General features: G+C 36.2%; 3 protein-coding genes across 6 annotated transcripts; 1 reads left to right on the plus strand and 2 right to left on the minus strand.

The window, feature by feature from the left end:
* Nucleotides 1-343: 343 nt before the first annotated feature.
* LOC117617171 lies at nt 344-5,047 on the minus strand. Its single transcript, XM_034346452.1, has 5 exons — nt 4,910-5,047; nt 2,916-3,085; nt 1,179-2,169; nt 676-842; nt 344-562 (listed from the first exon to the last, which is right to left on the minus strand). Exons 2-5 carry the CDS (start codon nt 3,047-3,049, stop codon nt 454-456), a joined length of 1,401 nt encoding a protein of 466 aa, XP_034202343.1. The 5' UTR covers nt 3,050-3,085; nt 4,910-5,047; the 3' UTR covers nt 344-453.
* A 312-nt stretch (nt 5,048-5,359) lies between these two features.
* Nucleotides 5,360-8,123, plus strand: LOC117620327 (protein LOW PHOTOSYNTHETIC EFFICIENCY 1, chloroplastic-like). Its single transcript, XM_034350492.1, has 2 exons — nt 5,360-5,535; nt 5,650-8,123. Exon 2 carries the CDS (start codon nt 5,698-5,700, stop codon nt 7,897-7,899), a length of 2,202 nt encoding a protein of 733 aa, XP_034206383.1. The 5' UTR covers nt 5,360-5,535; nt 5,650-5,697; the 3' UTR covers nt 7,900-8,123.
* A 714-nt stretch (nt 8,124-8,837) lies between these two features.
* LOC117618509 lies at nt 8,838-19,411 on the minus strand. 4 transcript variants are annotated; one of them, XM_034348074.1, is made up of 14 exons: nt 18,761-19,411; nt 16,258-16,344; nt 15,531-15,634; nt 15,305-15,355; nt 14,296-14,467; nt 13,867-14,187; nt 13,350-13,553; nt 12,748-13,257; nt 12,406-12,615; nt 11,877-12,065; nt 11,012-11,184; nt 10,089-10,241; nt 9,876-9,957; nt 8,838-9,792 (listed from the first exon to the last, which is right to left on the minus strand). In XM_034348074.1, the coding sequence occupies exons 1-14, from the start codon at nt 19,247-19,249 to the stop codon at nt 9,403-9,405; spliced, it is 3,135 nt and encodes a 1,044-aa protein (XP_034203965.1). In that variant the 5' UTR covers nt 19,250-19,411; the 3' UTR covers nt 8,838-9,402. The 4 variants fall into 4 exon arrangements, with proteins under 4 accessions (XP_034203965.1, XP_034203966.1, XP_034203967.1 ...); XM_034348075.1 differs by having other exon boundaries at nt 9,044-9,792; nt 15,531-15,616; XM_034348076.1 differs by lacking the exon at nt 11,877-12,065 and having other exon boundaries at nt 9,044-9,792.
* Between the last annotated feature and the right edge of the window lie 6,071 nt (nt 19,412-25,482).

Genomic DNA, 25,482 nt, shown 5'->3' on the forward strand with positions numbered 1-25,482 from the left:
ACTCAAATTCTGTTTTTAAGTTTAAAAAGTTGGATTCAAATCCAATACAAGAAGTTACTGAAACAGACTTGAAGACTTAATTGCTTGTTCATGTAAAATAAGAGCCTCACCTCTTTGGATTTAGTTTAGGCTGAATATGGACCGTGACAAAATAAATTTACAGAAATCAGCTTTTTATCTTTCAGTCCTAATATTGTTTCTGACATTATGGAGTTTTTGGATGATTTTCCTAGTGTACCGATAGTCAGGTTTAACCAGCCTCGACCGAGTAGAGGCATAATAAAACTATTTAGTTCAGTTTTGTTTTGAGTCATGTTAAGTATGGGAAAGTAGAAAACCAGTCTAATGAAAGACCACACAATTAACCCAAGTGAAATCACAAATTACTCTGGCAGGTACAGAACTCCTTGTTTCACTCACCAGTAACAAAAACTGAAACTACACTCTTTAAGTTCATTCAGACCAAAATTTCACAAAGGCGTCTATAAACGCTTTAAATACGTCCCAAAGTGGGTTACCTTCTGGTTTTGCCGACTTTTGAGATCTCCCTTCCCATGATTCACTGCCAAGAGAAACAATCGACCAGGCAAATTAATGATCCTACACAAGAATGTTAAATTGCCTAGTTCTGTAAGTAAAAAACGAACACTCCGTTGGTTTACTACATATACTTACAGATTAATTCTGTCTAAAGTTGGGCTGCTTCCTTTCCGGGAGCTGCCGCTGGATTGAACATCAACTTCGTCTTCAATCACAAGCACCTCTTTGGTTTTTGACAGCTCACTACTACCACCGGTACTATTTATATTGTTCGTATGTAGGCTATCTGGAGCTTTGATAGCCTGTAAAAATGCAGTAACAATAGTTTGAAGCTGAAATTTCTACTCCGACATGATTTGAACAAAAGCAACTATTGTTAAGAGCAAAAGAGAATTCTGCACTCAATATGGTATGGATAATTGAATCCTTACTATCAATCTAAGAGACAATGTTGAAGCAAATTCCAACCAGCAGTGTTAACATCATTACTAGACCTAGACTAACAATATTAAAATTGAGGGCACAACCAATCATGAATTGCAAGAATGCAAATACATGACCATATCGACACTTCATTTTTAATTATATATTAATAATAACAATTATGAAAAATCTATAGACATTCAAAATAAAACTACCTTAGGTCCAGCAGTCAGCTGACTCTGTTCTAAGATCTCAGATGTTGGAACATCTTTATGAGGTGCTTTGACATTAAGGTCTGTGCTTCCTTTTTCATGCACAACACCATCGTTAAAGGTTGAGCAATTTGAGCTTTCAAGTGATGGATCTCTGGCATTTCCTAATGCTTCCTCATCGAGTGAGCCGGAATTGTTCTCAAGCAATGGACTTGAAAGATTCTCCTCTACTCGATCCTCGGTAGATATAGCCAAATCTGTTACTTCTTGTAACCTTCCATCCAAGTTCTCACTTGTCTCATTAGCCGGCTTTAATGGAAATGTCTCCACTATCACATCTGCTGCTATAGGAGTCACTTTAGACCTAGATGTTTCCGGAACTTCTTCAACATTCTTCTCTGCTTCCAAAGGTTCAATTGTTTGTAGCTCTGTACATGTCAGTTCCTCAGTTTTTTTGTCTTTCAGATCTACCTGGTTACCATTGATTAATCCATTGTCAACCATCTGATATTCAGGTCCAATACAATCCCCATTATGAACTACAGATTCTTCAGCAACATTCTTCTCTGTTTCCACTGGTCCTTTTACTCGTAACTCTGTACATTTCAGTTCAAACTCTTTGTTATTCACTTCAACTTGAGTACCATTGATGATTTTCCCATTGTCAAAATTCTGACGTTCAAGTGTAGCTAAATGCCCATCCGATGTGAAAACCAGTTCTTCAATTCTACCCTGATTTTGATTGGAGATAAACTGAGATTGATTTAATGATATTGACAGAGTATTTGGTGGTTCTGTAGCGATGGAACCCAATGGATTTTGTTCCAAGAAATGATCAATGGTCTGCTCCTCTGCAGTAAACTTAGCAGGACCCAGCACTCTATTTTCCTGGATTATATCTCGGACAATCTCTCGTACGGTGTAGAAAGACCCGCCAACTTCCTTGTGGGTCAGATTAAGTGATGGGAAACTCCCATTGTTTAGTTTCTGATACCTGTAAGCAAGATCACTAAACAGGTTGCAGTTATCTGCTTCCTTGAGAAATTCACAAATGGAAAATAGATATTCAAAAATCTTACGACTAAGAAAATACAACAGTAGCACTATTATATCCTAATAGTCCCTCAAGCTTATAACAGGCAACAGTACTACTGCATATACCTAGAAAAATTGGTCCAACTAAACAATATTGCAAGTACAACACAATTATATGTTTTATTCCTATGAAACATCAAGGTTACTATTAGCTTTTCCTGTTCATTGACCTGAACTTGAGAAACATAAAAATAAAAAGTACTTAAAAGAGTGGTCAGACAGAATAAATTTTCTTTATTCTTACAGGTAAAATAAAAAATATCAAAGCACTGTACATCAAACAATTTGGGTGGCAATCAATCGGAAAGAAGCATATATCTTCAAAGTAGGTCATAAGCTCATCCAGAAGCAATAAACACAGATGTAGAAAACGGACCATGACTTAAAGACATCCAAAAGCAGTGTGGTATCCTGCTGAATAAGAATAAAGTAGTACAAAAAACAAACAATCATAGGACGAGAGGTAATGCTTGGTCAACAGCTTCCAATTTAAGATAATTTAATACAGGAATATAGAATTCATTCTTATTTCATTATCCTGTGTAAAGGGTCGGGAGAAGATTAGTGATTTTTACATCCTTTTCTCAGTAAGTTAGAACGGTAGCAATTTTAAACAAAGAAACTATAATCATATAATGTGATTACGTTTTTATAAAGGATTCAACCATTGCCTTCCTCTCCTCCTTTGAACGCCGAATTCGGGACTTCCTTCCTTCAGATTCATTGTTTTTAGCCAGGGCAAATGTACGCCCTGCCCAGCCGCCCTTTATAGCATGCATTACATTCACAAAGTTCGCCACTTGTGAAATTCAAACCTACACGCAGGTAAGCTATGTGAGATACAGAAACATTGCATTTAAAAATATCTAATGAACAAACAGACACTAACAATTCAATACAAAAAAATTACATTAAAAAAAAAAATCATTTGCCACTTGTGAAATCTTATTTGTATTTTGGATATTTGGATGATGTCTAAGTAATTAGAATAAAGGATCAAAGCAGGCACTACATGAATACTTATGTCTCTCAACCACAAATGGCATCCAACATGCAAATGTCTAAAAATAGGGTCTTCTAATAACGAATCTGTTTCATATTTTAACAGAAGGACAACATTATTAATAGGAGGAAAAATGCTCTGAACAACAATGGTAGTCAGGAATCATTAAAATAAAATAAATTCAAAGACAAACAAAAAACAAAAGAATTGATTGAGATACAACAAATCAAGTAGTAAGGAAAGACAAGTGAAGCCAACACTGAACTTTAAAAAGAACCAAACTGGAAAAATATATAACTTTAATCATTTGGGTAAATAACGTTTCAAAGATATACAATGATGACTCGTCATCACAGTCACCATGGCTCCTGAATCATAAGTCTTACTTTCCCTTTCAGAATAAAATGACCTTGAATGTACTATTATACACAAGCACATCAGTCAATATGGAAAGCTCAAACAAATCATGGGTGATGAAAGGAAAAGAAAGAAAATCTTATACTACCTTTATGCTATTGACTACAGGGAGATAAGGGGAAATATTAATGTCGAAACTTACACAAAAATTTCTTTTGTACAAACAAAAACCCCAGCAAATGAAACCAAAAGTTGCCCCAGTGCTTCAGGAAATTATCATGGATATACCAGTTGGGGATATGGCATGAATGATTTGCGTGCAACTTGAAAATAGAATCAAAATATGCGTATTAAAACAAGATCATAATATAGAAGTGTAAGTTCACTTTTCAAGAGTTATAAACTCTGGTTTATTATAATTTTGAATTGATGTTTTGAGAGTTCAAAATACAAACTTATTTTGTTTCCTACAATTTATTTGAAGCTTGGCAAAACATACAGTCACCAACAAGAATTCTCACCTAAGAGGGCTCCGACAACCCAAAGAAAACGGGGTAAATCATAAATAAATAAAATACACAATAATAAAGTAGCACAATGAATCTTTTCTTAAATCAACCTTCGAAGAAAACGTAATAGCTCACTGGTCTAGCTCCATGGATTTTGAGTGCAGAGAGGCCGGAGAAGTTAACCCAATGATGCCAACAGGGGTCTAGTCCAGTGGAAAAAGGGGCTAGACTTGGAGACTGGTGGTCTTAGGTTTGAACCCCCACGGCATCTTCATTGTGTGTGTGTGTGTGTGTGAGAAATCCCCCACCCCTCTCTAGTTTAGACTTTAGACTATCGCTTGTACTAATAAATAAATAAATAAATCAACCGAATGATTTTTAAAATAGCCACAAGTTAATATGGGCCAGATTTTGGTAACTAATTGAAGAAATAGAGCATCCGCAACATATACAAAGTAACATAGCATGTGTGTTTTATGTGTGTGTACAAAAGGGTCGCAGTTTTAAGCACGCAAACAATCCAAAGACATCAACATCAAGAGAAGCCAAGAGCAACCCACATAAGAAGAGAGATATATCAAGAAAACCCAACATTAAAAACATGAATTTCAGAGAACTGAAGAATCTAAAACTGCCACAAGATATGTGTAAACTCAAACAGACTAATCACAAAAGATGGCGATAAAAAAGCAAAAATCTGGAAATGAGGGTCAGAATGAAGCACCTAAGAATTGGGAAAACGAAAGAAGCACAGAGAGTGAGAGAATTACCTGAACTGAGGACGAGAGATTAGGTTTCGGGGTTTTTCAAAACCCTACTGCTACTACACAGTGAGGCTGACTGAGAGAGAGAGAGAGTAAGAAGCCAAAATGGAAATACAAAATAAATAGAAAAATACAAAACGACTCTCGAGTGTTGAGTGGCAGCATTCTAATTGGTAAAGCTGTGAGAGGGCGGGAGGTGTGTAATTATTTCAACTCGAGCGGGGGGTAAATGGTAAAATCACAATACTCATTGGGTCGCACCTGACCTGACCACCATTCTGCAAAGGGTAAATGGGTAATTAGGGCAGAATAAATAACTGAGTCCATTAGGTTGAGCCCAAGACAAATTAAATGGAAAGGCCTGGCCTACTTCATTTTCCCCCATTTTTTCCAATTGTTTGACTGATTTGTAGCTCTCACCTCTTATTTTCTTCTCCTTACAATTGAATGGCTGTGAGAAAACCACAGCACCATGGGGAAATAAAATCAAAACCCACTTTGGAAGTTCACTTGGTTTTATTAGTGGCACACCCCAAGATTGCAAATTTATTTCTCTCGCCTTTTCAATCTACTCTCACAGTTTCTGGGAATTTCGCAAACTCAGAATCAAACTAACAGTTGTTGGAGTTCAGGTATGTAACCACATCTCTGATAGTTGTTGTTTCTCATATAAGTTCTCTCTTTAAAGATGAAAACTACGTTGAAATTTGTATAATGACAACCTTTATGATCCTACTCTTCCACAGGATATACAATTCTGGGTTGTTTCTCTTTTCCTGTAAATTGCATGGAAAATGCAAGCTTTGGTCACTTGGCCTTCAAGGGGTGAAACCTGGGCAGTGCCCCAGTTAGGCTTTGAACTTGGTTCTTCTTGTAAATTTAGTACTAGGATAAGAAGAAAAAAAATGTGGAGCCTTGGTTTTCCTGTTTGTTATGGTAGAAGTGGTGCTGTATTATTACTTTCTAGCAATTCAGGGGCTATTGGGGCTGAGGCTTTTAGTGGAAGCCCAAAATTCGATTTTGGTTGTGGGTGTTTTTCTGGGTACTCTAAACTTAAACCTGCTCGCTTTTGTCAGTCTAAGAAGCGTTCCTTTGGTGCTTCATTTGTAGTAGCATGGGCATTGGAAGAACAAGCAATTGGGAATGACATTGTTATAGAAGAATCCACATCGGAACATAGGTTGTCAGGGGAAGGTGAGAGTAAGGGAGATCATCTAATTGTGGATGAAGCAGAGGGTGGTGAAGATAAAAATGAAGTAGATGTAAGAAATCGAGGAGCAAATTGGGAGCAGAAAAATGAGAAGATTGATGTGCGTGCGCTAGCATTGAGCTTACAGTTTGCAAAAACAGCAGATGATGTAGAGGTGGTTCTTAAGGACAAGGGTGATTTGCCCCTTCAAGTATTCTCATCCATGATCAGGGGTTTCGGAAGAGACAGATTGATGGATTCTGCATTTGCTGTTGTTGAATGGCTTAAGAGAAAGAGTGAAGAAACTAATGGTTCGATTACCCCAAACTTATTCATATATAATAGTCTTTTGGGTGCAGTGAAGCAGTCTAAACAATTTGGAGAAATGGACAAAGTCTTGAGTGCTATGACTGAGGAAGGGGTGGAACTGAATGTTGTAACTTACAATACTAAAATGGCAATTTACATAGAGCAGGGACTAAGTACTAAGGCCCTTGATGTTCTTGAGGATATTGAGAAGAAGGGCCTGACTCCGTCTTCAGTGTCCTATTCTACAGCATTGCTGGCTTATCAACGAATGGAAGATGGAAATGGAGCTTTACAGTTCTTCATTGAGTTCAGAGAAAAGTACCATAAAGGTGATATAAGTAAAGAGTCTGTTGAAGACTGGGAACATGAGTTTATACAGCTTGAGAACTTTACAAAACGTGTTTGCTACCAAGTGATGCGCCGGTGGCTTGTGAAGGATGATAACTTAAGTACCAACGTTCTAAAACTTCTAGCACAGATGGATATTGCTGGGGTTCCACTCAGTCGGGCAGAACACGAGCGCCTTTTGTGGGCTTGCACCCGTGAAGAACATTATACTGTGGCAAAAGAATTGTATAATAGGATAAGGGAAAGGCATACTGAAATAGGTATATCTGTGTGTAACCATGTAATTTGGTTGATGGGAAAGGCTAAGAAATGGTGGGCAGCTTTGGAGATTTATGAGGATATGTTGGACAGGGGGCCGAAGCCAAATAACATGTCGTATGAATTGATAGTATCTCAGTTTAATGTTCTTCTGACTGCAGCTAGAAAAAGAGGAATTTGGAGATGGGGCATCAGGCTGCTCAACAAGATGGAAGAGAAAGGTCTTAAACCTAGAAGTAAGGAGTGGAATGCAGTTCTTGTTGCCTGTTCCAAGGCTGCAGAAACTTCTGCTGCTGTCAAGATTTTTAAAAGAATGGTGGAACAAGGTCAAAAACCTACAGTACTTTCTTACGGAGCATTGCTTAGTGCCCTTGAGAAGGGAAAACTCTATGATGAGGCCCGGCAGGTGTGGGAACATATGCTTAAGGTTGGTGTAAAACCGAACTTGTATGCATACACAATTATGGCTTCAGTGTTCAGTGGACACGGAAAATTGAATATGGTAGATACCATCATTCATGAGATGGTTTCATCAGGAATCGAGCCAACCGTTGTCACATACAATGCCATTATCAGTGGGTTTGCACGAAACGGTTCAACCAATGCTGCATATGAATGGTTTCAGCGCATGAAGGATCAGAACATTTCACCAAACAATGTTACGTATGAAATGATGATTGAGGGTCTGGCCAATGGAGGTAAACCAAGGCTTGCATATGACTTATATTTGACGGCTCAAAATCAGGGCCTTGACCTCTCACCAAAGTCTTATGATATAGTTGTTCAATCCTCACTGGCTTCTGGAGTTGCTATTGAGGGATTTTTAGGGGCTCGGCCACCGGATAAAAAGGAAGAAGTGCAAGGTAGAAAATCTTCTACCCAACTTTCGTAAACTCAGCTATTCCCAAATGAAGTAAACCATTTGATACTTTATAGCTAGAGAAAGGAAATATATGCCCTAAACAGATCAACCAATGAGAATTCATTCCCATGAAATTTCTGTGACTTTCAGTTCATTCCATGTACAAACACCATATATAATTGTTTGTAAAGTAACTTTGTACCAGCCTCTTTAATCTCAGGTCGTCTGCCGCTTAAAACATGGATGTTTCTTTTTCCCCCTTGTAAACAACAAATTAGAGATATGCTCAGGCATTTACAGGAACTGCTAGAATATAGTATCTGCTATGTTAATGCTATTGGAGCTCAGAACTCTGGACGAATATGAACAAACTCAATATAAATGCGCAAGGCTAAATCATTCTTCAACCGAAAGTGAAGGTGTTCTTGTATCTTGTTTGTCCACATATTTGTAATGGATGAAAATATGAGTGCTTATCTGAGTTGAGATTTACGATTGCTAAACCAAGAGCATGAAGATCGATTTTTGCTTAATGCCATTGCTAGGGTAAAATACAGCCTTACGAGTTCACATGTTGCATGCCAGTTCTTGTCAAAGAGAAACCAAGCCAGTGTTTCTTTTGAGGTTGTGATACATCTTGATGTATCACTGAGTTGTATAGGCCGATGCCCGAGCAAAGAGCCCGCCACACAACCCATTTACCACTCATACCCCGTCACCTTAGTCAGACCTCATTTTCTAGTTTGGATTACCATTGTCGACATAATAACAAGGGGCAAGAGGACATTCAATTCACTGATGTAGGAAAATTGATGCATTTTCTTCCCCCACATCATGTAATCTAATCACCTCTGTCGTGAAAATTGATGCATTACACTAAATCATGCAGAGTCTGTCTGGTTAAAGAGGCATGTATTAGACTAGTTGGGTCAAGATCAACACAACATGATTATTAATCTCGTCGAGTCTTCTCAACACGAACATACACTATTATTACACGTGTAACCAAGATGACATGAACAATAAAATCGCTGGGAAACTGTACGTTCAGTGTATGAAAAAATCAAAACAAGAACCACCGAGAACTGCTTTATTTTAATCAAAATTTCCTATCAACATTGCCAAAAGAATACATGATGTTGTCAATTGTGAAAAAGAATTTCAACGAATGTTTGTGTATACTGCTCAAAAACTAGGTAGCCTCAGACTGTGTGTGTATACTGCTAAAAAACTTGGTAGCCTCTGCCTCTGCGACTTGAAACGTGAAAACGCCTCACATGCTAAGTGAGCTGCAATTGCTGGAAAAGCTACTGTCTTCCACCCACTTCCGAGTATCTATATATTCAGTCAGAGAAAAAGACCTACAAAATTCCTCTTTACAAACCATACCGTCGCTGTTAGAAAGAATAATCGTATCCTCCATCCTCGAGAGTCTTCTTCTCCCACTCCCAAGTTGACGAGTTCAGAACCATATCGTAATTCGGAGTGTGACAGAATTAGGAGTAGACCATTTCAACTACAACTATAACCTTCCTATCCTCCAAGCGTCTTTTGTTTGTATCCGTACTTCATTCTTTCAAGTAATTTTTCTTTTGTTTTCCTCTTCTTGTCCATCTTTAGCCTGTATCTCACTTCCCTTTCCCTCTCATAAATTCCTTGCCAATGCACTTCGCCGGTTAGAGGCCACAACCAATTCTCCCTTGGATGGTCACCATCGTCTGCAGCTTCTGCTAAATCTTCATCCATACTCTTCAGTAATGTAGCATTGAAATATTTTGCCCACATGAATGCTTGGCGTTGATCAATTCGGTGCTGCTCCTCCATTGAACCAGAGATAGGATCTATGTAAACCAACTTTCGTGCACTGTGATAAGCCCAGACATTGACAAGGACTTCTAATACCCGACAGTAACAATGTTTTTGCTGTTGATTATTAAACAATGGTGAGGAAAATTAAACTCCCAGTGGGACCAGAAAAACTATACCTAAAGACCTACATGACATACCTCAAGCTCTGAAGAACCCAACAAGCACATGCTTTGTCCGCTGTTGTTGGTGTGCAATGCATCCAGAGAATCGACAAACATCCTGTAGTTCAAATACAAAATTTCACTTATAATACTCTCATAACTAACCATCATCAACTTCCTTTAGTGTTGAGGGCTGCGACTGAATAAAACCAAAAAATGTTATTAGATTTCAGATCCTCAGTAAATTACCGAGAAAACATTACGAACTCAAGGAACGAATGAGTTGGCATCACCCAGCTATGCAACGCAGACCAGTGACCACCATCTTCTGGCATGGGAGGAAGAGCTTCTGTATTATTTGGCAAGGCATACATCCAGCGAAATGCATGTTCAAAAACATTTCTGCAATCATTTTGGGTGGAAAAAAAAGTTATGTTCAAGGAACATCGATCTTGATGAATTAATGAAATCAAACTCATGACTGTAGGACCAAGCAAACCCAATCAGAATTGAATTGTGGAAATATGAAACCTTAAACACCCAATTAATACATGGGAGGGTCTATGAATGAACGTTTTGTGCATGCTCACATTACGAAACTGATGGCCCATCTTTTTGATTCATTGGAAAAAAAAAAAAAAAAAAAAAAAAAACCTGTATTTGAGTATGTATACCTTCCTTTTTTTGCCTGACAATATCAAAGAGTAGTTGGTAAAAAAACTTGTTTTCATACATGATTTTATGAAGCTTGAAACAAAGCTAATTGTGTGGTTTGGTCTATTAATCCAAAAATGTATTATAAAGTTATGTGAATGCTCTGGCCAAAAAAATGGTAATACTAATGAAACTGGAATCATTTGGTCTAAGTGCACTATTGGCATTTGATGACGAGGCAAGACAAGACCTCATAATCTCATAATACCAGCCATAAAATCCACTGTTCAAGAGGATAATTCTTGTATAGCACAGCCCTATGTGGCCACCTTCCCACCCACTGTGAGAGGTGGTCGCATACAGCTGCCTCACCAAAGAATTTCACTTTCAAGAGCATATCTCCTAAGAGCATTGCATCACATATTATATTCGCAACCCATGAAAACAGTGACAGCTATAAGTCACCCAAGTTATGTGTGCAAACAACAGTAGCTCAACTAATATTTCATAAAACCTACCTGCAATGGCCCCCATTCAAGATGTCACATGCGGACCAAAAAGTGAGTGCATCTTTGCTTCCCGTCATCCCACCATTCATGTTCAAGCGTCCCCAAAAGTATATCACATCACCTTCCGTGTTGTCTTGTATTGCTTCTTCCAAAACTTTTTCAGCTTTCTTGGACAAAGAAACCTGCTTGGGGAAAACAATGATGAATATGATGCGAAACTAAAGAACAATGCATTCATACACACACACACACACTCACACACATACATTTTCTTTTCTTCTTTTTCTTTTTCTTCAAGTATACGTGCATATATACATACAGTTGAATCAGGATATACCAGGTTCAAAACTTGTGTTGTAGCTGATATCTTTCATTAGTACATCAAAGTTGAACTATTATTTTATTTTATTTTTCTGTGACACCAAAACCATTCCAAAGAACCAACAGGTTTGTGTGAGTATATGCATGTATGTATGCATATAAATATGAAGTCCTAATCTTATAATGTCCTCATGTTAACAAAAGGACCAAATTCTAATTCTTGTAGTCCACCCCACAATGTGATCCTTTGATATGGACCATCCAGTTGTTAGATTCCCATTCAAGGATCATCCAAGCAAAAAATCAGTCAAATTTGAAATTATTTACTTATTTGAATATCATTTTATTTCTATGTTAATTCAAAACATTCATCTATTTATTAATGACAAATAGATGACTAAACAGTTTTCGATTTTGTAGATTTTTTTGCCAGATAATTACTAAATGGATGCATACAAAATAGATGGTTAGGATCATAACCACATTGCAGGGAGGGACCCAGTGAGACTCACAAATAACTTTAAAGAAAAATTCCCACCACAATAAGAAATACCTTCCTACCAGCAGCACGCCAAGATTGAAACCCAATCCAAGGTCGCTTATGGACGCTATCCACCTTGTTTGCAATAGCGAACATTCCTCCAATCTCACAGAGAATATTGCGATAGTGAGTTTCATTTAATATGGGAAGCCGGTCAACAGCATCCACATCATCTGATGTTGATCTCCGTGCTCTGGTTGACTACCAAATACATTGTAGGATAAATTCAAAAGGATAAGGCAATTGACTCAGATGTAAAATATTATTTCAAAGTTCAAGAGAGAACTAGGGCTTTCGTATTTAAACAAAGATTTATATCTGTTACGAAATGTAGATATGTTATGTAATTTATAGCATGTTTAAATGCTTTCATTGCAGTTCTCAGTAGAAATGCATCCAAGTCACAGAATAGAATTATTAAGAAAAGAACATGAGACTTGCAGAGATGTAACTAAGAGAATAGTAGAAATACTGAATAACAAAGTGAGAAATTAAAACATCGTAAAAATACACAAAAAGGAAACAGGAGAAAGAAACTCACAAGACTTAATCCACGGTACAGAGAACCATGGTGCAAGAACGGCCAGGTCCCAGATCCACTGTATATCTCATAAATGCATACTGACTGGCCTGTTCTCTCAAGTTCTCCCTCATCCCTCTCATTTGCTTCAAACCTAAGCTTTTCAACTTTTCGGGCATTACGATATATATCATCCCATAGACCAGGGTCTCTCTCCATTCTTTCAGATAGCTACAAGTACAGAAAAAATTCCGTGTCAGGTGTCTTTCGAAAAAGATTACATTGACACTAAAAAAGGCGTGGAAGAACTGGTGGGATTGAGCTCATATCACACAAGTTCCCGTAATTTCCAGAAATACATACCTCCTCCATTTCTAACCTCTCATATTCTTCAGAGTTTTCAATTTCTGTCAAGAGATCCCAATCTAATTGAGTTGGAATATCTTGTGCCGATTCCCAAGTTCCATTATCAGAGATGTTTGTTGAGTAAGCCAAACCCGAAAACTCTTCTTCAAGAGCATAAACAACACTAGTGCTTTCCAAGGATGACTGCTCATCAATGCCTTGCATATCACCTGTTGTATAATCTATTTCATTCCCGAACAAATTCCATTCCCATGTACCTTGTTGAAGCTCGGAGATTGGGCCTGGCAACAGAGCATCTGATGGAAAATTGAGTGCATTCTCCAAAACCCTTGCATAACCAGTTATGCATTCTGATGCCAGCAGGTTCATCGCAAGCAGTCTCCCAGAAGAAGCAACTGTTCGAGCAAATTTAGAAAGTTTCCCCTTTGAAATCATAAGTGAGAAAGACTTCATTAAAGCATCAGGATTATGGTTTGGAAAAGTATTTATGTGAATTCCATCAGTTACCTGTAATTTCACAAAAGGAAAAGACAATGAAACAGACCCCTCCAAAGCATATCAATGAACTATGAAGACAGGAAGAGTTTTAGGGAACTCACGTATTTCTTCAAGACAGGAAAATCAGGTGCAATGACTGGGATCCCAAAGGTCATGGCACGGATAAGCAATGGAGGAAAACCTTGTACATCTTGGAAAGAACCGTAGAGAACAATGTCAGCCATTAATAACATACTGTTCACGTCACCATTCAAGCCGAAATGCCTTACAGAACCGCGAGGAAGTCCCAGAGGTGAAGCAACTTCCTACAAAAGAGATCAATGGATCAAAATGCATTTCACATTAGTCCTATGAACTAACGCCTGTAAAACAGATCAGAAGATTGACCAGAGTATCAAATGAAATATACAAAAGGACTTCATTTTCAGCCACCATCGTCATTCTCTCCGCAATCAAATTCATATTGCAAAGTAATCTTTCTTTTTCCAGTCATCATTTGCCAAGAAAATTCTTTGCTTAAGAAAATACAGGAGCATTATATAAGATGCAAGAAGCTCAAAATGTGATAACTACTGGGACAATAGCATATTCTAGTAGCATCGATTAAAGACTAACTACCTGGAAAGCATCATCATATCCATCGGAGGAATTACCACATAAGAAAACAAATTTAAATGACCCTCCTGCATCTTCCCTCCTTGCATATTTTAGTAGCAGTGGTCCAATAGCATGCATTGCCACAGCATAGTCCCATGAAAGCTCATTGTAGAGGAATGAACTCCCAACAACTACAACCAACATATCATCTTCCTCGAATCCATTGCTTTTCCTCAACTGATCCTTGGAGTGGGTTTTACTGTACCTTTCTGCAGCCCAAACATCCACTGGTGATCCAGGAATGACAAAGAAGTTTCCAGTGTCAAGAACACTATATAACATCTGATACAGGATGGAAGGATAAAAATAAGAAAAGTTGAGAACCAATAGAAAAATCATTTGCAAAAATAATTAGAAATAAGGTGCAAACCAATTATTTTGCAGACCTACCGGCAGAGTGAAATCTGGAAACACAACAACATTAGCTCTATTAAAAGCCCTTTTCCAATGAGAAACAAGATGCTTCAAGCCCATTTCTCCATACAATTGAAGACGATTAGCAAGTGTATCTTCTTGAATTATCCATATCAGTGGTACTGAACAAAATGGCTCCTGCATAAGGCTGCATGAATCTAAAACTCACTAATCATAGCATGTCCAACTGAAGCAACTTTGCATATGCATTTTCTTATGTGCAGTTTTAATATGAGTATGCCTTTATCTTTTATATGAAGCAGTTAGAAAAGAAAAGAGAAGGAAGGCGGAAAAAACCTATTTGTGAACACATTTACATTGTTTCCGAGAAAATTGAAGATAGACAAAGAATTTCAATTAGCTCATAGACTAAATCATAGATGAAATAATTACTGCCCGTCAATATTATATGTCAAAATGAAATTAACAAGGAATTCAGAATAAGTTTTTGGACTAAACAAATCGCTTGAACAAATCACTGCCATGAATACTTCAGCAAAATCATCATCGTACCCATCATATATCACAACATCAGGCAATATTGCTTGAGAACAGAGACAAACAATACGAAATATTATTTTTGGCTACTCGAATAAGAATACAATTTAATATAGTATAGCTTTTGTTTAAACTTCATATACTCTTTAAATCTGTTACAACCATTCCTAACATCTCATCCTAATGCCATGGCACTAACTCCTATATTCCAATTTTACTCCAAACACAAGCTCATAGATTGGACATTTTCTCAGCAACATTCAACTTTCATATTTGCACCTAAGTTTTCTTGCTATTGAAGAGCAATTACAAATTCAAGATATTAACATGAATAACCACCAAAAATACTTTTTTGTCTATCAGATGGAGTATGATTGGATTCGTGTCAATCAGATCAAGCAGGTATTGCATGCAAGGGAAGTCCTCTTAACGATAACTATAGATCATAGAATTCAGCATGGTAGAAAAGGAATGTCAAACAACCCACCTTGACATGGATTCTTTTGCTTCAAGCGAGTCCACAATAACACCTCCAAAACTGTAGAAAATTATATGTATTCAATATTTTGCCAAGTTCGCGAACAAACGAAAATGGTAAATTAAAGTTGATCAACAATAGAAAAACTCTGACCTAGTAAACAAAATTTAAATACTTTCCATCCAATTAGAAAAACCATTTATAACCCCCGATATAAATTAAGAAGCAAACATACATGGACCAATCAATAAGGCCACAATGCTCCGGAGCTAAAATCGAAATGTGGCCACCAAGTTGCTCCCACATTTTATATGCTTTACCCTTCGCTACAGAAAAGATCTGTCATATAGGCATTGCAAGAGGGCATAAGTAGTAGTGAGAACACAGTTATTTATGTTTATGAATCACTAATTTTACTAACACAATGTATATCAATATGCACTAACACCTTTTTTTCCCATATAAAAAGGAGCAGCATATGCAGTACCCACAATAAGATAAAGAATAGCAGCCAGTAATAGTGAAGCCACTCTCTCTCTCTCTCTCTAACCATCAGACAACACTTCCACAAAATTTTTGCTTTCTTCTCTCTCTATTGGCACCATGTACCCCAATGAGCAAATAATTAAATAATTCGCAAATCACCAACAACAAATTAAAAACCATGAACAAATTGTTTTCTTTTGGCCATTGTTGCGGACTTTATTTTCCTCTGAATTCCAAGATATACCTTTCCTTTATTCATCCAGCTGTTTCTTAAGATATTGTTGAGCCAGTTTCTAATGTTAATTTGATATACTTAAAGCATTTATATGAGTGTTTCTAGCAGATGGACTTTAGGTCTTTTATTTATTTTCAGACACTTTCTTACTAAGTTTGGACATATCTCTGTATTATATTGAGAAAATTATTTTGTTTCTCATAAAAAGGAATAGAAAAAAGCACATGTAAGAACAACTTACCTTAAGCTCATAACCCAATTTCTTGATATTCTTCATCACAGTAATCAACATCAATGATTGTGGATCTTTCTTCATGTGTCCCAGGATCTGACATGTATCAAAAGTAGGCACAACCAATATGAAAAACAACTCAGTACACAAAATATATTAAAATAAGAAAGACTTTTCTGGCGAGTATGGTATCCAATGATATTGAGGCAGTTCCATATTCTGATCAGGAAGTGAAAATAAGATTTAACCATGGAAGGCTGCTAACATCAATCTTATTAGTTAATAAACGAAAAAAACTGCATATACAATAAAGCTTTTCTAAGCTAACACAAATACACGGAAATAGAGGAACCTGGTATCTCAAACTAAGAAGATTAACATATGAGACAGCATAAAACACGAAGATGAAGCTTACAAATAGCCAATCTATGCTTTAATATTAGAAAGCCGCAGATTCCATGTGACGAAACAGAGATCAAACAGGACTGTTTTCCAATAAGTAACATTGGTCTTGTAAGTTACTGGTAGAGATTTACTAGTTATTCGAGAGAAAAAAATATTTGAAAGCTCCTTACACTACCATAAACTTCCACGGCTAGCTCAGCTTCAAACAGCCAAATTCTTTTTTGAAATCATGACCAACGAGATCAAAACTTAAATAACATCCACTCTAAAATTGGAAAATAGAGTATAAGGACAAACTTTGGTTTTTGAATTTGAGTGACCAATAAATTTAGCCTATTTATCAAAATGGGTTTACCAGAAATGTAAATATACAGTCAAACAAAAAGGATCTGAGGACTACTTCATGTCAAGACAAATAGTTTTTATCGTAAAATTTGCTTCTTATTTGCATCAACATTCAGCAGAGACACTATACTAAAAACAAACAGTTATTTATTGTAAAATCTGCTTATTTCAGACAAACATGCAGACTGCAGATTTAACTTTATGAACCTGACGAGCATAGAGGATCTTACTAAAGACTCCAGCAATACCCAAGAAAAGTAAAAGAGAATCTAAACACAAACAATTTACAGGTACCGCACAATGATAAAACTGATCATTTATAAGAAACCAGGAATAAATTATTCTTAACCTCATGTTCCAAATTTTTTAAATTAAACATATAATTCCCAATACATAAACACATCACTTTCCTACATAGTGCAAAAAGATGAAAGAACTTTTCCTTTAAATTGGCTTCTCACGCTACTAAGCAAGTGAAAGAGCAATCATAATCCACATGGAAAGTCAAGCTTTCTGCTTGCACCATATCAGCCATTTGAGCATACAACACGTTTTGCACCATCCCTTCTCAAAGATTCAAGCAACACAGGTGACATTCAACCTCAATTGCCGCCCTGATAAACTCCTTTCTGATAGCGTCACCCTATGGACTAAGTACTTTTCATTTTCATTTTTCTTCCGATAATTCCAATTAATCTCCACACCTTTGCAACAGAATTGTTTTTTCCATTGTAACCTACCCTTACATGGTGTAATAACCTCTACTATTTCCTTAGAGAGAGCTTTCCATGGACAGCATAAAATCCAGGTCTTAATGCTAGGTGACGATAAAAATTCTACTTGTTTTGGACCAGAATAAAAAATTACTTTAATCAGTGTTTCTTTCTCTTTTGTTTTGTTTTTTTTCAACTTTTTTTGGAAGACAGTGATAACAATGAGTTTCGTATAGCAAAAAAAAAAAAAAAAAAACATCTTCTACGCAGTTATCCTGTTTTTTAAGTGAATACTGTGACTACAACACTAATTACATCTTCGTAACGTCAATGATTTGATGTAGAAAATCACAAACTCTGCTCTTAATAGAATTTTAGAGACAAAGTCAACTAATTAATTTAATATTTTTCAGATCAGAATCAAAGTACCAGCAGTCTATGGACCTTTCATTTCAATTCCTTAAATGTACAAATCCAACCGTCCTCAACAAGACCATTTTTACTTGTCTGAATCTTTGCACATATTCTCATAAACCCAAGAGCTGCTTTCCCAAGAGTTCCCAACTTATACCCTAGTATCATAACCTGTACGACACTTGTAATACTCAAAGAATTCAGAAAAATAAAATAAATCAAAACTCGGCATCTTCAATATTTCATCATCTACGACTTGAGAACCTGCAAGCCTCCGCTCAAAACAATGCACCTAAAGTTACATAGTACTTTTTAAGTCTAAACTTTTAATTCAGCGGAAACAGGTGATAAAAAATCATTAAACCATTAAGCATTCATGATATAAAAGAGTAGAAAAGATCATATTCTAGCTCATTTCTTTCCTTTGTGTTTTCTCAGAAATCAAACATTCATGTAAACTGCATTTACCAGTTCCACATTCGCTCCCATTGTCAGAAAGTGCTTAATTAAATTATTAACAGAGATCAACCACACTTGGATAAACACGATTTACCAATTTCCACTAAGAACTGTAATTTCAAATTCACGAAAACCAATCCAAATTCAAACAAAAGCAGCGAGCGGATAACACTCACAAGAGCTAGCCTCGGCGGCCGAACACCAATCCTCGCCTCCATGCGAACCCGATCGAGCCCATCACCCTCCACGAACCTTTTCGAAACCCTCCCAGGCACAAACCTGAAGGCGCTCCCAAACTTCAAGCCTTCCCTGAGCAACCGCCCTCTCTCACTTCCTTGCCTGAAAACCAAAGTCATGGAGCTCTGCAACACCATCGTGGCCACCGCGAAGACGAAGACCGCGAAGATGAGGACGACATAGAACACCGACTTTCCTTTGAAGGGAAAAAGCCACAGCAAGCCCTTGCGATAGAAGCGGGTGTTGTGCGATCTCGGGCGCGGGAACGATCGATCCGTGTAGGCCCTGGCCCGGTCTGGGTGGTGGCTAGGGTTAGGGTTCCGCTTGGAGGGCAAGCGACCGCGAATCGAATGGAAGCCTAGATCGTTACCTCCAGCACCGCCATTGTCGTCGAGGATAGCTGGGGGAGACGATGAGTTCCGGCCCATTTGCAAGGACTTTTTTCTAAATTTTCTCGTTGGCTAATTTCCCGGGAAAGTGACGAGAAGCCTCTGAGGTTTAGAGAGAAAGTGAAGGTGATGGTGGTGGGGTGGTGGTGAGAGGTGGCATGGAGAGAGATGGAAAAAGATAGGTAGAAGAAAAGAAAGAAAGATGCAGCGGATTTGCAGACTCTGTTTTTATTTTTTTTTATTTTTTTATTTTTTAAAAATTATTTTCTTGCCAACGTGAATGTAAGTGACGGAGTGCTTGAATTTCCTTTTTCTTTTTTTTCTTTAATTTTTTATGAGGTATATGGAGAAATTATTCTACACCCTCATAAATGACGAACTTTTTTCTTAAATTTAGTACGACAAGACAATATTTACTGTAATAATTATACATGAGCCTAGTTATAATACCAAGTAGTTACATTCACGTTGATATGGTCGGATTCTCAATATTTTTATCAGATTTGACAAAATTTTTACGGCATGTTTACTTATCATGAACAGAATAAGTTATGAATTAGAAAATTCAAGTATTAGAAAATGAAGAAATTGAAATTGAATCAGTACTGCCTTAGTTGTTACAATTTCCGATACTTGTTGATCTTGAGGATATTGGATTACAAATTTTATGTTGATAAATACAATAAAAGTTAAGAATTTAATAGAAACAGGAATTGAAATAATTTTAATATTTATTTTTGATAAATAAACACGCTTTTATTGGAATACTCGTGACCAAAAGCAAAGAGTCCAGTCCAGCAGATGAATGAGTGATTTGGAAAGTGACGCGCCAAAATGAAAAGGACAAAGCAAAGTTGACGATTTGAAGTTCAGTTTGACAAATTACCAAAGAGCGTGGAAAGCAAAAACGCGTTTTCAATAAGACTTTTGCTACAAAAAATGGTGTGTGTAAATTAAGGCTCATTTGGACTTCTTGCATTACAAAGATTATTTTTCTGAGAGAATCTCGAAGGAATATAGGAAATTTTATTAATAAAACGAAAAATTACAACGGGGTTATGGGGGTACAACAAGCCAAACCATTACTCAATAAACAACATAATAGGGCGTCCTGAATAAGATTAGAGGGCACCTCAAATCAAATAAAGTCATCCACATTATATTGACTGAATCAAACAAGTCGGTGTACAACACTATTTGCTACCATATGAGTAAATTGAAAAATAGAACTAGAAAACTGTTTCACCGACATGACAAGCTATTATTCATATGCAGCAATTTTATGAAGTACAAAATGCTGTTGATGAAATTATTAATATGTCCAACATTCTAACAACATTATTAGTTAGATCAGTCTCATTGTCAAGTTGATGCGAATCATGGGTGCGATTTTGTAGGCCTGTCAGGTTGTGAGTGTACGTACTGGCTTACGACAATGACTGTGGGTTAGTTTTTTTTTATTTTTTATTTTTTTTCATTGGCCTAAATTGGTTTTCTTCGCTAGTAAAAAAAAAAATATTCTTTTTTTGTTGTTGTTGAAAAAGATGCTTTATTCATTTTCTTTGAGTATGATTGATTTGATAATATATGCGTATGAGAATATTATTCATTTTCTTTGACTATTAGTCTTTCTGTACGTGTTTCCGTGCTTACGAGAGGTTTTAAAAAAAAATAATTTAGAATTAAAAAAGATAATGGGTAGTTGTGTTCTATAAAAATAGGATCCATTATCTGATTTTTTTTAAAATTTTAATTTTTTAAAATATAAAAGGTGTGAATTTATCATATTATCCTCATTTAATTAATAATTTCAATTATTAATGTTTGTATTAACCAATGGCATTTTCTGGTATTTGAATGTTTCACCATTCTCTGTCACCCACCCACCGTTGGATAAATCAAATGGTTCAAAAAAGTTTCTTAAAAGGAGTGCAAGAGTGAGTGAACCGTTGGATTAACATCCAACGGTGGATGACCACAAATCTCTTGAATCTCTATAGTCTAAGAGATCGAGACCCTGAGAATAATAAGATAAATGTGTCTCAAATTAAAGGGAAGTTTATTTTTCTTTTTTCTTTTTTAATTTGACAAATTAAATTGATGAATAATTTCAGTTCATGAGATAAGAAATATTTAAACAGTCAGCTTACTTCTTTAATTATCAACTATTGTATTGGTCTCATGTAAAAGTAGTTTGTAAATGTCATATTATAAAATTTACTTCAGTAATTGCTAAATAGTTAATACATTTTAGGAGATTAAAGCAAACAATGTATGCTTGTGCCTCAAATAGCTTAAAGCATTTATACAATAAACGCATTCTTCGGTCAATTGGTCTGCAGGTCCCAAGAGGAATTTGCACTTCTGCCCTCCATAGGATGGATACAATTGGGCTCAGGTTTCATGTCCCATGGTTTGATTTCTTTTTATTAATAAAGTTTCTCTCGTGTCGTCGAAGTTTTCGACACTGACAAGAAAGAGGAGACAGCCAAAGGCCATTAAACCTCAAGAATTGCTTAGAATAGAAAAGAAATTCGTTAGTTGTTACAATCTACATTTGGGGGATGTCTTGGCTTTGTGATTGACATATATAGATTCATCTCCATGTCAAATGTTCGGGTTATAGATTTTGGAGCCATCTGAATCACATGACGAATAAAAAGCAATATCTTTGTGATTTTTCACCAAGTCTCAATTTATCTTTGTAGCTAATGGTACTGATGTCTCAATTTTGGGATGGAGAAATATTAAATTTCTTGGTACGTACAAATGTTAAGTTCACTACTTATATGTGCCATCGTTCCCTTTTCAGTTGCTGTTAGTCAGGAGACTGACAAATTCCTTTAACCGTGATGCCTTTTTTTGATCGACTTACCAGGAAGAACATTGGTGAAGGTGTTTACTCAAATGGGTTGTATTTTCTTCTTCATTTCCCTAACAACTCAAAAGGGCTCCAAGTCAATTCTCTCAAAAATCGTGTTTTGTGGCATCAAAGTCTGAGACATCCCTCTGAATCTATTTTGTCAAGTTTATTTTCAGCACTAGATAAAACCACTCAAGATTGTGAGATTTGTCATTTTTCAAAACAGACATGCCTGCTATTTGGTCATTCGTTGTCAAAAACTATCATACCTTTTGAGATTGCTCATTCAAATGTATGGGGGCCATCATTCTTAGAATCTTTCGGTGGTTGTAAATGTTTTGTTATGTTTGTCGATGATTTCTCTCGTGCTACTTGGTTATATCTGTTGAAATCAAAGAGTGAGGTTGCTTCTGTCTTCGAAGAGTTTCATCAACTTACACTACTACAAAAAAGCAAAAAGACGACGGTAAATCACCGTCGTGTATTCGGTTTTTCAATGGTCGTGGAATCCACCCTCATGTTTTCCCTCATAAACCACGACGCTAAATCACCGTCGTTGTTAAAATATACAACGTCATCAACAAATACAAAACGACGTCTTTGTACTGCAAAAAGATCTAAAAAAGCAGTCGAGGATGAGAATAGACGACCAACTCTCTAAAAAAAACCGTCGTTAAAAAGGAAAAATATGACACATATTAACAGAACAAGGCCGCAAGATAGACATACAACGACGAAAATTAAAATAAGACGCCGTTAAATATCATTTTCACGACAATAAAAAATATGACGTCTTTAAATACATTAGAAGACGACGTTATTGATATGTACTACGTCGCCTATATAGAAACAGCCGTCGTAAAATAAATTTTCTACTTCGATTTTTCTATAAAAGATGACGTGGAAATAGTTGTCACTGTCATTATTTACGACATATGTATTTATAGAGTAGACGTTGAACAACGAAACAACGTTGGTTACAAATATATGAGAGCCGTATTACAAAATTTATACGTCCTATTTTCAGAAATAAACAACGACGATAAATATTAGACGTTGTTAAATAAAACAACGTCGAAAATAAATAAAAACAGACGTGTTTAGTCTGCTAAAGTTTTAAAAAATAGTCGAGGATGAGAATAGACGACCAACTCAAACAAATAACCGTCGTTAAAAAGGAAAAAATGACACATATTAAAAGAACAAGGCCGCAAGATAGACATACAACGACGACAACTAAAACACTACGCCGTTAAATATAATTTTCACAACAAGAAAAAATATGACGTCTTTAAATATATGAGAAGACGACGTTATTGAAATCTACTACGTCTCTTATTTACAAACAACCGTCGTGAAATAAATTTTCCACTTCGATTTTTCTAAAAAAAATGACGTGGAAATAGTTGTCAGTGTCATTATTTACGACGTATGTATTTATATAGTTGACGTTGAAATGCGAAACAACGTCGGTGGAATTTATATAGTCGACGTTGTATTTATATGTATTCATTACTCACGCCGCACTTATTAATGTAGACGACGTTGAACTTCTAAACAACGCCGGTTCCAAATAAATGAGAGTCGTATTACAGAACATATAGACGGTGTTGATTATGATGAGAGCCGTATTACAAATAACGTCGTTTAATTGATATTAGACGGCGGTTATAATGAATTACCGTCGAAATTCATTTCGTTCCTCTTCGTTTATAAAAGAACTTGCGACGTGGAAAATGTATGATGACGTCGTATTTTTTAACGTTCAGATTATTTATCTCGCTTTTTAGACGTCGGTATTATGGGATTGGAGTCGTGTTATTTAGAATTACATGGCGGTTCTTAATCCTTCCCCGACATGATATCCTGAATAATTGCTTCACAATAGCGTCGTGGTTCTTCATTGTTACGTTGCTTTAAGACGTCGGTAAATATGCTGAATAACTGGTTCACCATAACGTCGTTTTTATTTGAACAGACGTCGTTTTTTATGCAGAATATAATGATGTAATCTGGAACCAGTATTTTTTGCACTGATTGTTTTGTGGCCAAAACCTGTATAATGAAAGTGAAGAAATCACATTACAATATATTACAAAATTAATGTCATACACTGCCAATTACATAAGCATCATTCAATCCATATATTTTCACACCCATCTCGAATATTTTGACCACCTAACTCACCCACCAGTTCATCAAATGTGTCAACATTTGGCATCCTCTAGTAAATGGCTCACACTCAATTATCACATCACCTAAGACTTCATCACCAATAACATCATTATATTCTCTATTAGGCATTGATAACACTACCGACCAACCACAATGCATCGGGTCGTCAACAAAAAATATTTGTTTAACTTGAGAAGCCAAAACAAATTGGTCATTCCTATGTCCAATTTTACTCAAATCTACAAGGGTAAATCCAAGTTCGTCGACTACAAGACCAAAACTATCTATCCCAATTCAAAGATTCGACAAAATTAAATCCATTCCCAATTCAACATAACAGATAATGTAATCCATGAACCCATTAAACAGAAAATCCATGAACCCATACCTATAAGCACATTATTAACAGATCGCAAAGCATATACCTAAAACCCTTTAACAAAACAACCTAATATCATTCAATGAATTTACAAGGGGAAGATAGGGTTTGTACTTACCGGTTGGACGAGCTCACAGATTCGACGGAGCCTGGAGAGTGCAACTTTTAATTAGAGCAGAAGTGAGAGAGTGAAATGTTATGTTGCGCGAAATCTGAAAATTTTAGGGTTCAGGGTTAGAAGTATAAGAATAAGAGCCAAATCTAAAAAATTTAGTTCGCGCGAAAATTTTTAGAGAGCGCGCTCTTTAAAATGTTGAAAAAAAAACCATGGCGAAAGTTCTACAAGAACCGACGTAAATGTAATATTCCACGACGGAAACACTGAACGTAAGGCCGTTTATTTTGAAGCTTCATTTTTTGGATTAATTTTAAATTAATTTTGAATATTTTTATATAAAGACGACTGAAAAACCACGTCGGGGTTAAGAAATTAAAAACGTTGTAAATTATAATAGACGACTTAAATATTAAAATGACGTCGTTTAACGTGGAAACCATGTCGTATATTTTACTGCACGACGTAACATATGTATTCCACGACTCAACCACCGTCGTTAAAAATTAATACCCTAAAACCTTAAAACTAAATTATACAATTTAAAAAATTAAGTTTATAAAAGGGTTTATGGTTTTACAGCCTAATATATACCCTAGACTACCCAAAAATTATCCTTTAAAAATAAACCCCAATAAATAAAAACCCTAATCTCTAAACCCTAGACTCTAAACCCTAAACCATAAAACTAGAAGTCATTTTATGACTCATCAAAAGAATTTTGTTTTGGAAGGTCATTT

This window comes from Prunus dulcis, chromosome 2, assembly GCF_902201215.1.
Source record: "Prunus dulcis chromosome 2, ALMONDv2, whole genome shotgun sequence".
NCBI classification, from domain to species: domain Eukaryota; kingdom Viridiplantae; phylum Streptophyta; class Magnoliopsida; order Rosales; family Rosaceae; genus Prunus; species Prunus dulcis.

Excerpts from the sequence above, each read along its gene's own strand:
- LOC117620327 (XM_034350492.1), top strand. The coding sequence starts at position 5,698 with ATGCAAGCTTTGGTCACTTGGCCTTCAAGGGGTGAAACCTGGGCAGTG.
- LOC117618509 (XM_034348074.1), bottom strand. The coding sequence starts at position 19,249 with ATGGGCCGGAACTCATCGTCTCCCCCAGCTATCCTCGACGACAATGGC. Across the intron at positions 13,258-13,349 it reads TTCCTGTCTTGAAGAAATAC|GTAACTGATGGAATTCACAT; the intron begins GTGAGTTCCCTA and ends GTGAAATTACAG. Across the intron at positions 9,958-10,088 it reads GAGTTCGTAATGTTTTCTCG|GATGTTTGTCGATTCTCTGG; the intron begins GTAATTTACTGA and ends TTTGAACTACAG.
- LOC117617171 (XM_034346452.1), bottom strand. The coding sequence starts at position 3,049 with ATGCATGCTATAAAGGGCGGCTGGGCAGGGCGTACATTTGCCCTGGCT. Across the intron at positions 2,170-2,915 it reads GTTGAATCCTTTATAAAAAC|GTATCAGAAACTAAACAATG; the intron begins GTAATCACATTA and ends TCTTGCTTACAG. Across the intron at positions 563-675 it reads ACTTTAGACAGAATTAATCT|TGAATCATGGGAAGGGAGAT; the intron begins GTAAGTATATGT and ends TTCTCTTGGCAG.